General features: G+C 42.4%; 1 protein-coding gene and 1 long non-coding RNA gene across 2 annotated transcripts; one reads left to right on the forward strand and one right to left on the reverse strand.

Annotated features, from left to right (window-relative positions):
* Nucleotides 1-537: 537 nt before the first annotated feature.
* LOC144092905 (uncharacterized) lies at nucleotides 538-7,809 on the reverse strand. The gene is made up of 5 exons (XR_013306171.1): nucleotides 7,581-7,809; nucleotides 7,425-7,511; nucleotides 7,066-7,217; nucleotides 2,513-2,592; nucleotides 538-2,428 (listed from the first exon to the last, which is right to left on the reverse strand). It is a non-coding gene; the product is annotated as an uncharacterized LOC144092905 (long non-coding RNA).
* A 137-nt stretch (nucleotides 7,810-7,946) lies between these two features.
* Nucleotides 7,947-9,502, forward strand: LOC144092962 (uncharacterized). Its single transcript, XM_077626146.1, has one exon. It carries the CDS (start codon nucleotides 8,308-8,310, stop codon nucleotides 8,986-8,988), a length of 681 nt encoding a protein of 226 aa, XP_077482272.1. The 5' UTR covers nucleotides 7,947-8,307; the 3' UTR covers nucleotides 8,989-9,502.
* Nucleotides 9,503-9,525: the final 23 nt, after the last annotated feature.

Genomic DNA, 9,525 nt, shown 5'->3' on the forward strand with positions numbered 1-9,525 from the left:
AAAAAAAAAAGAAACTTTGTTCGCTCAGGGCGCCGCCATCTTACCTAGTGATGACAAACTAGACCGCTACGGACACGCTTCCTGGTTGTACTGCTCACATGACCTCCTTTTTGTGCAATCCAGCAATCGATTGATACAGTATCTCAGAAATAGCGATAATTTTTCTTAAGATTTTCCCTTCAAAATAACACATCCTTAATAAAACCATGAATATGGAGGTGAAAATTGTGAATCAGGGGGCGTCTTATACGAGGAAAATTGTGAAATTCAACCATTTTAAGGCCATTTTAAGGGTACGGCTTATACGTGGAGGCGGCTTTTTTGTGAGAAAACCCGGTATTTCATTCTATTTGCAAGATTGCTTTTGAATACAATGAAAAATTAATTAAAAGTCATTTGTCAAACCTTTGTAGATCTCTTGTTTTGAATCTTTTTTCGAGTGGAACAAAAGCAATCTTCGAGAACATCATTACAGGATGAGAAATATATTGACTCCAATTTTCCTTTGCGCTCTTTATAGTCGCATTAAAAGCTCGACATGACATTTGAGGTGTGACAACCATTCAACTTTTGTCAATTGCTCAATGTCCACGACATGGAAGGACATTGGCAACATGCCGCTTGACCTTGTCCCAAGACATGTGACGTATTAGCTCGATCGCCTGACCCATATATTGTCGTCATCGCGACTCCGAAAATCAATAACGTTCCGACGCAAGCAGACCTTCACGCTTTGATCAAAGTCATTTGAAAAAATAATATCCAATTAAAAAAAACTAACAACAAATCTAATACAATGCCGTTCAATTCTGGGCTTCACGACAGTCAGGAATATTTCGAATACGCAAACGTCTCTGTTTAGGGATGAAAAAAAGCCAATCCATCACATTAGCTCGATAAAAAAATAGATAAAAAATACACACAATGGCGAAGAAAAATCAAATCCTTATCGTGTGTCTTCATCGTGACAGATGAACAAGTTTTTAGCTTTTTTTACGCCCGTCGCCGCCTGTCACGCCGGCGCCATCCGACGGGAGTTTTTGATGGTTTTTAAAGAGTCACTTCTGCTGATGAAAGCTGGGCAACATGGTCAGGTGACAGGCCTTTTTAGCTATAAATATGCGCACGCCTGCTGAAATAGAGCATTTCAATTGGGGTGACTCAGGTGTGCCGGATTCCGATTACAGGCACTTTCACACAGCAAAATGTTCATTTGGGCGATGAACAATAAGAAAGAATCTTTTTGCAGGTAGCCTTCTGAATCATAACACACCTTTTGCTCATATTTTTCCACTGATTAATTAAAGAGGAGTCGTGTCAGCGCTATCGTCAGCAACTTCGCCGGCGCTCGGAGCTAAAAACAAATACTCCGACTCCCAAAATGAAATCCGACCCTGCTTAGACGAAGAGTTAGCTACTAGCTACAAGGCGGCGAGCTAATATTAAAAGTCAATAAAGTCATGCATCGGCAGATTTTTGCCTTTGCGAGGTCGGTGAAAGTGTTCCGTCCGTGTTCAACCTTCAACCTGCTGTCCTCTAGAAGGCGCTACAGAGCCATAACAGCTAAGACCAACAGACTCAAGGACAGTTTCTCAAGAGCTGTCACCTTACTTAACTCTAGTTCTTGACCCAAGACCTAATCAAGACTTATTACTACTAATCATACTACTTATTTAGTTATTATTATTGATTATCTATGTGTTTGTTTGTTTATTGTTGGTCTGTAGACTCAACGATCGGTGGTCCGCTCTCAACAACTTGGCGCTGAAGGTCTCCAAAACCACGAAACTCACCCTGGACTTCAGACGGAACAAGATCACTCCGCTCTGCAGATCTGACTTGGACTACTTATTCTTTATTTGTCTGTTTGTTGTTGTTATTTGTGCACTACGCGGTAAAAGCTTTAAATGTCATTATACTAGTGTAATGACAAAAAAAGATGAGCTTTAAAACCTCCAGACTACTGAGGGACTGTGCGGTAACCTCAGTCTCTGTCTGCAGAAGGTCCCCACCTTGTGGACTGGACTTCCTGTGTGTGGCTCCAGTTTCTTAACTAGGTCTACAATGTCTTGTGTGTCTTGTGTCCGTCTTGCTACTGCAACCAAGAAATTTCCCGAATACGGGATGAAATAAAGTTCTAACCTAACCCACTTTTCTACTCATCACATGATAAAGTCAACGAGTCTTGACTACCATTCCATTCAATTCAGTTCAATTCAAGTCAAACTTGAACCTTTGACCTGCGCTGGACTGATATTAAATTGCAGGACAATTAGTCTAATGTGAACCCTTGGAATTCAGCTGGATTTCTTAAGAAAACTGGACTTGTTTATTACTCAGGATGGAATAAAAAAATGTAAACCACTGACCAGGAGTCTTCAGCTTGGTGTCTTAGGCTGTTTTCTGACCTCCAGAAAACAATTTACACCTGAAAGTGAACAAAATTGCCCCGTTTGAGGTTATTGCTGTCACAGGTATCGCAACCTGTTCTTAAATCCAATCGTTCAAATACCTTTTCCATGTTGCACCGTGACGATAACAGCAACGTAATTGTTTGTGTGGTATCAGGAAACTGTTCTTCTATTCTCGTGCCTGTAAAAAAAAATCCATTGTTAAAACTTCGATGCAGATCAAATCAAGTTTGATAAAACATTTATCTGAGTAAATCCAAATGATTTTATTCCCAGAGAAGGAAAGAACAACTGAAAAAGTACTGATAGGGTCAGTTGCGAGGTCCTGATCTGATACTCGGTATCGGTATCGGGGCCTGATGCGGCGGCTATTTGTGGAATATGGGATTGTATTGGATTCAGTACTGTCGTAAAAATCACTGACCAAATATGTCTGCTGAAAGAACCACCAAACTAACGATTATGATAGAGCATTAAAAAAGATCTTCGCAATTTAAAAATAGAAGCATCGGGACTGAAGTGGATTTCATTGGGCAAAACAATGCAACGTTATTGGAAAAAAGGACCAATCACTATCTGCTAGATTTCACTTCAACCACTTTATTTATCACTTAGCCGAGCTTACAATGTAAATATGAGAAAAAGTTGTTATTGAAGCTATTCAAGCAAAGTTTATTTGGTTGAATCGAAACCTGTTGAGCCCACAATCGTGTCCAATTTTGGGGGTTGAGGACTAAGAATAGGAAAAGAGGAACAAGGCCTCCATCTGTTGGGGTTGGTTAGACATTGCATCAAATATCTACACTCATTCTATTGGCCCTCTGAATTTTCTCTACATTTTCAAATTCAAAACTGTGGACAGATTCTGTGATGTGGAAAATATGTAGAGAATGATTAAATATTCAATATTTCACATTAGGTTGAAAGCCAGGAGGAATTAAACTAGACAATATTTTGTGGTTTTGAATATGGGTAATGGAAGGTGTCACCTGGTGTACGGGTAGAATTTATTCTGCTAGATGGGGTAACCAGGACATAGTTAGTGCAAGAGTGGGAATTTTCTGATGCAGAGAGTTGGTAAGGTTTGAAAAAAATAAAATAAAAGGATTTGAAAATGAACGGGCAATCAGGACTGGTGGACCTGAGAATGTTGGTTTACGGGGACCAGTTAAAAATGGAGTCACAGAATTCAAGACAATGAGTTGAGGTTTCAAGTTTCAAGTTCCAACAACATAACAGTCTAACGCTCATTTCAAATTGAATAACCACACTTTGAAGTCTGTCTAATCGTGGTAAAACTATTGTGAACATTCTCCAAATCCACAACCGGACCCGCAAAAACGTTTCTGTTGGTTGAGGTCTGATTTATAAATCATCACAAAGTGTAAATTCATTTTACACCAAGACATAAAAAGTGGATTGCACGAAGATTACCTCGACTAAGTTATCCGAAACTAGCACCTTCATGATCTGTTGAGTGTGTGTGTGTGGGTGGGTGTGTGTGTATGTTTGTCCTTTTACATCCGTTACGTCACAGAAGCTGTGAGTCAGCTCCCCGTCTGCCTTTAGTCACTCATCCACTGGTTGCCTGGTTACTCGTGAGTGGGGAAAGTTTCCCATTGCGAATTTGTTTCCATAGATAGATAGCGGCCTTATATTTATTCAGTGACCCAATAACGCATGTGTTTGTGGATCATCTAATGGACAAAAGCTGACAAATCAGTATTAGAACATCCTGTTGTTAAGCAGGAGGAGACGTGTGTGTCTCCGTGTGTGTCCTGGGTTTCAAATTAGGACAGCCAATGGGCCATGTACACTTTCCGACTTCCATTCTTGCTAGCGTCGTTTACATACGGTCGCTGTGAATGGTTAGTTTGCTTGATTTGGTGTACCCCTGCGTAAGTATCTTGACACTACGGTCATATTTATTATTAATAAATGTGAATCAATATATTGATGTGTTAAGCACAATTGAATCTAAGTCCATCCAAATGTAAAATTATCACAGGCTGTTTGGATAAAAAAAATGCATGTAAAAACAATCTGATGTTTTATCAACAAAATTATCGCCCCCCAAAAAATGTCTATATTTTTATTCTTTAGGTAAGTTGTGTTTTATCTGTTCACAATATTGCATGGAAGGTCCTTAAATCAAATTGTTGCAGAATATTGTATAATTCTGCGAAGGATCATTCATTAAACATTCGGCGCCCCTATAAAAGCTCCTCCCCCTTTCCCATCCCATAAATATTTTCCTAGCTCCGCCCCCCCTGCACACGTCAACAAAAGTCTGGAAAAGTCCACGACTTGCTTTGAAATTGTTATTAAACCAGATATTTGGTGAATTAAGGATTGTCGAAGTTTCTCCCCTGACCCAAACCCCAACGAGGACAACGGGAGAGAATTCAAGCGATTATTTTTTTTATGAACGCAACTTCAAATTATTAATAACTTTATCTATACTGCCACCACTAAACATCGGAAAATCCTTATGACAGATCATTAAAAGAAAATATTTTTTGCGCTTACCACATACGAACGCTAGCATTTGTCAAAGCGAAGGCTAACAAATGTTAGCATGAGATCAACTGAATTTGGATCCCGTGGGCTAAGGACCAAGTCACACAACTTCCCTGTGAATGTTTGGCGTCGTTACACCTGCAACCCGAAAAAAAAAGACTTCTGACCCGAGCGACCCTTTCAAACACATTAAACTTAACACCAACTGGACGTTCTTTATCCTCCCCGAATAAGCCCCCCAAATATGTCATGACCTTGACCTGTCAGATAACAGGTTAGTCCCATAATCCCCTGACTTTTACTCATTCGTACGAAACCCGTTCAGACAAACGGCGCTTTTCCACCTGCCGTTCGACTCACCCGGACAAAGGCCATCTCTATTTTCTGCCCCCGCGGCCTACGCTTGTTTTTCTTTCAGACCTGATGGAAAAAGTGACAACGGGTCCAGATCTGATGGATTCAGGGCACCTGCTCGCCGTGACATGACGGCGCCTTCGTCCAGAGCGGCCATGAAACGATTAGCCGCCGCGCGGTGAATACACACTCGCTTACGTAAGACCTCCTGGTACCTTTCCAGCCCCCCCCCATGGTTCGCATCCAAAGCCGTCCTTGGACCCGAGCTGTGACATGACCCGAATGTTTCGTCCAATAAACAGTGAATATGCGCATATGTTTTTTTCTTTTTCTTTTGACGATCTGTTTTTTTTTGTAAGCAGAGGCCTTGTGTTTGCGCGCCTCATTACTTGAGTGTATTCAGCTCGGAATTTATCAAGGCGGTCTTGACTAAATAAACAGCGTAAAGCCTTAGGGCCAACTTAGTTAGAAACTGAACAAACTCAAACTAGTAGATAATGTTTCCACAGAGCGAGTTTGGGTTGATTAGATACAGAGTACCTGGGGAGGAGGGGAAACTTGGCAGGACCAGACCAGTCCGACACACACACACAAACATGTTCATCGAGGACTGGCAAATTCGGTTCTTGACATGTACATTGTTTTGTAGTCCGCCTAGCATGAATGTGCATTGCGAGGTTTATTTCTGTTGTCATTTGTTGGTTTGTAGCTTTAAACAAAGTTGTCATCAGGCTTTTCCTGAGGTGGAGGCTTACTTTTTTTTGGAAGACAACCAAAAAAGTTCATTCTTTTGCTATCTTATCCTCACTTACAACTCATTCTCTATAAAGCAGGTAGTAGAGAACTTATTTGCGTCCTACTTTTACACATTTAATTCATTTTTTTAAACTTTTACTAGGCAGCGCAGTAATACCTTGACATACGAGTGCCCCAACATAGGAGAAATTGAGATAGGAGTAAAATTTAGAGCAAATATTTGCCTTGAGATACGAGAGAAATTTTGAGGTACGAGCATACGAGAGAGTTATTTGTTACTCTGTTAGTCGATGGTGAATTACAACCCATAAAAATATGTTTTTCCATTGTAATATCCTTTCTTTGGGGTTTTTCAGAGGTGGGAACGAATTAATTTGTATTTACTTGACTAGACTTGAGATACAAGTAAATCGATATAATAGCTCGGTCATGGAACGCATTAAGATCCTATCTCAAGGTATTGGTGTATTTGTATAACAAATTAGCTAATTCAAAGTGCTTTAAATCCAGCGAAAAAAGCCATATAACTTGAATTTGATATGTGGGCCATTAAAAATACGCTGTGTGAGACGATAGTGTTTTTATCCGCCCTGACTTAAGGGAACTCGCGGTTTGAGCACGCTTCAAATAACAAGTATGTACAACGTCGTAGATAGTGGCCCTCTAGGTCTAACAGTCTAGGTTTGTTTACATGTATGTAAAAAGGGGGTGTGGCCATATTAAGGAAGGGTGATGTAGTTGTTTATCCATGTTCTGTTGATTTTCTCAACAGTGCAAGATTTGGAAAAATAGGGAAGATGTAAGAGATTTAAACATTTAACTTTTAAATATCAACAGGCTATAAACATTTAATTTAGCAAAATATGGATTCAATGTAGGCTAAAAGTCAACTACTTGAGTTTTTGAAAGATTTGCCTTTTGCTACAGTCCTGTGAAAGGCCCATCAAAACGTAGAGGTGGAGGGTAGGGGCGGAGTTTGTGTTTGCAAGCCGCCAAACGATTGGCCGAGGAGCGCGACGTGTACCTCATTCTGCCACAGGTCCTTCACATGTGACAGTGACATTTGCGTGCGTCCACCGCCGCACTGCCATGCGCTGCACTTTGCTCCAACGTCTTCTCATCTTCTTATGATGGTCCATCCAAAAGCTGACTTCCAGACCAGGTTTTCCCAGTGAACTACCACCAGTGGAACAAAAAAATTTTTTTATCACAGGTAAGACACTAACTAACACACTTTTTTTCATGAGCTGCTGTCAATTTGATGTTTGAAGATGAATCCATGCAACCTTTTCAAGCCAAAATGTCTGAAAACGATCAATATTCAAACCCAAATTGAGCAATAGGGTGAATTAGTCATGTTTGAGGACCGTCTGTGAGTCTAACCTTGAAATTGACTTTATCTCGGGAACGGGGAGGATAAGCCGGGGTGCACGCGGGGGAAACATGGTGGGCTTTTCACACTGCAAACCACTGATTAGATACAGCAGGATGCATTAGTGTTTGAGTTGGAGACGTAGGAAACGGTACGTAAGCACAAACCTTTAGAGGGAATCAGACGTCCTCATTGGTCGGGCCTCAAAGTGTCAAAGCAGAGGACCGACAGCACCTGGTAGAAATCACATCCATAGAAAAGAGAGGTTGCTTTATCTTCATTCATTCATCTTCAGTACCGCTCTTGGGGGTGCTGGAGCCTATTCCAGACAGGGAAAGGGTGGGTCATTTGGGATTCTCTTATTTGATTGGCTAAAATAAACCGGCAAGCATGAAATATTGCGTTTTTCCTCAACAGTTAGACCTAGGAATTACTAATTAATTTTGGATAAATGCTTTATATGAGATCCTTTACGCTGGATTGGACAAAAGTTTAAATGGTGGAGAGGTTACAGGACTAATGTATCTGTGCACAGTAAAAAATAGACCAGATAACCCACTTTCTCCGTATTTGTATTACTTAAGTAAATATTTTTTTCTGTCATTACTCTTACAGGGGGAAAAAGTACTTTCACCTTGTGTCTCATCAAAGAAAATGTTTTTATTTATTTTTTACCCTTGACACAGGTCGAGCTTGTCCATGTATACTTTGTGTGTATGAAAAGGTAGCAAAGCCACTGGACCACAAATTGGTATTGTACGTCAACATGTCTTTGATTGAGTGTCTTTGAGTGGGGATCTGTACGTTAAGGAAGGTCTGAGTTAGATATCTTATCCATATTAATGGCATCTAGAGGGCAGCATAAACCCTACAAAGTAGCACAAGTTACCCAACATGCCCTTCTTCAACCGTGACGGTACTCGAGCAGCTCAAAGACACCTCATTCATCATTATGTTCTTGTAGACCCACAGCCACGGCGACGCCTTTCCAAGAATCATCTTCCGAGCGAGATGAAGTCCAAGGGGAAAGCTGTGAAACCATCCCAAAGAACCTGGTCCGACCCGGAGCCCGAACTGGAAGCGGACACCGAAGCGGAAGCGGTCTCCAGCGAGCAGGAGGACTCGGAAGCCTCCGACAGGCTCGGCGGCTCCTGGAGGGGTTCCCTGAGGAACCGGCAGGGCGGCCGGCCGAGAGCGGGGGGCGCCCGTCGGCGCCGCTCCCACGGCTCGGCCACCAAGGAGCGCAGCGTCCGCCGCCTGGAGAGCAACGAGCGCGAACGCCAGCGCATGCATAAACTCAACAACGCCTTCCAAGCGTTACGCGAGGCCATCCCGCACGTGAAGACGGACAAAAAACTCTCCAAGATCGAGACCCTGACCCTGGCAAAGAACTACATCAAGGCCTTGACCTCCATCATCCTGGACATGTCAGGGGACCTCCCGGCCGGCGAGGTCCCGTCGGGCGCCAGCGCCGCCAAGCTCCTCCAGTGCTACCAGAAACACCTGGAGGAGGAAGGCGAGGAGGGTCTCACCCAGTACCTCACCCACATGCGTAGCTTAAGCCAACTCAGCTAGCGGTTGGGGAGTCTGGCGGACCTGGATTTGGAGGTTCCTCTAGCTTCGGCGGTCGAGAAGGACTCGGTGGAATCGTGGTGGACTTGAATGCAACGCTACTGGACTTCTCTTCATGAAAAACCCACATTGAAGGCTAACCATAATTGGGCTAAGTCTTTGAGTGTCTTTGAGGGTCTTTGAGGGGGTCCCGTCTTTTAGCTTTGGTGCCGAAACTGGGGATTTGTGCTGGGTTTTTTTGTGCATGTGATCTTCCTGCCTTTTTGGCCGTTGGGAGGGGGTCCGGGGGGCCGCCAAGGATCACTTGTCACTAGATCCAGGACGGGAACACATGCATTTAACTGAAGAAGTGTTTGCTCATTTGCTGGTGGTGTTTGCCCCTCCCCCTGTGAACACAAAGGACTTGTTTGACTTGTCTGTTGAGACATTGTTTCAAGAGTTGGATTATTTGTAATGCCCTCAGGTGGGACATTGTACTGAAGACGAGCGATTAATAAACACCTATTTATTAATATTATCACTCAATTGCTTGTATTTCAG

Source organism: Stigmatopora argus, chromosome 18 (assembly GCF_051989625.1).
Source record: "Stigmatopora argus isolate UIUO_Sarg chromosome 18, RoL_Sarg_1.0, whole genome shotgun sequence".
NCBI lineage: Eukaryota > Metazoa > Chordata > Actinopteri > Syngnathiformes > Syngnathidae > Stigmatopora > Stigmatopora argus.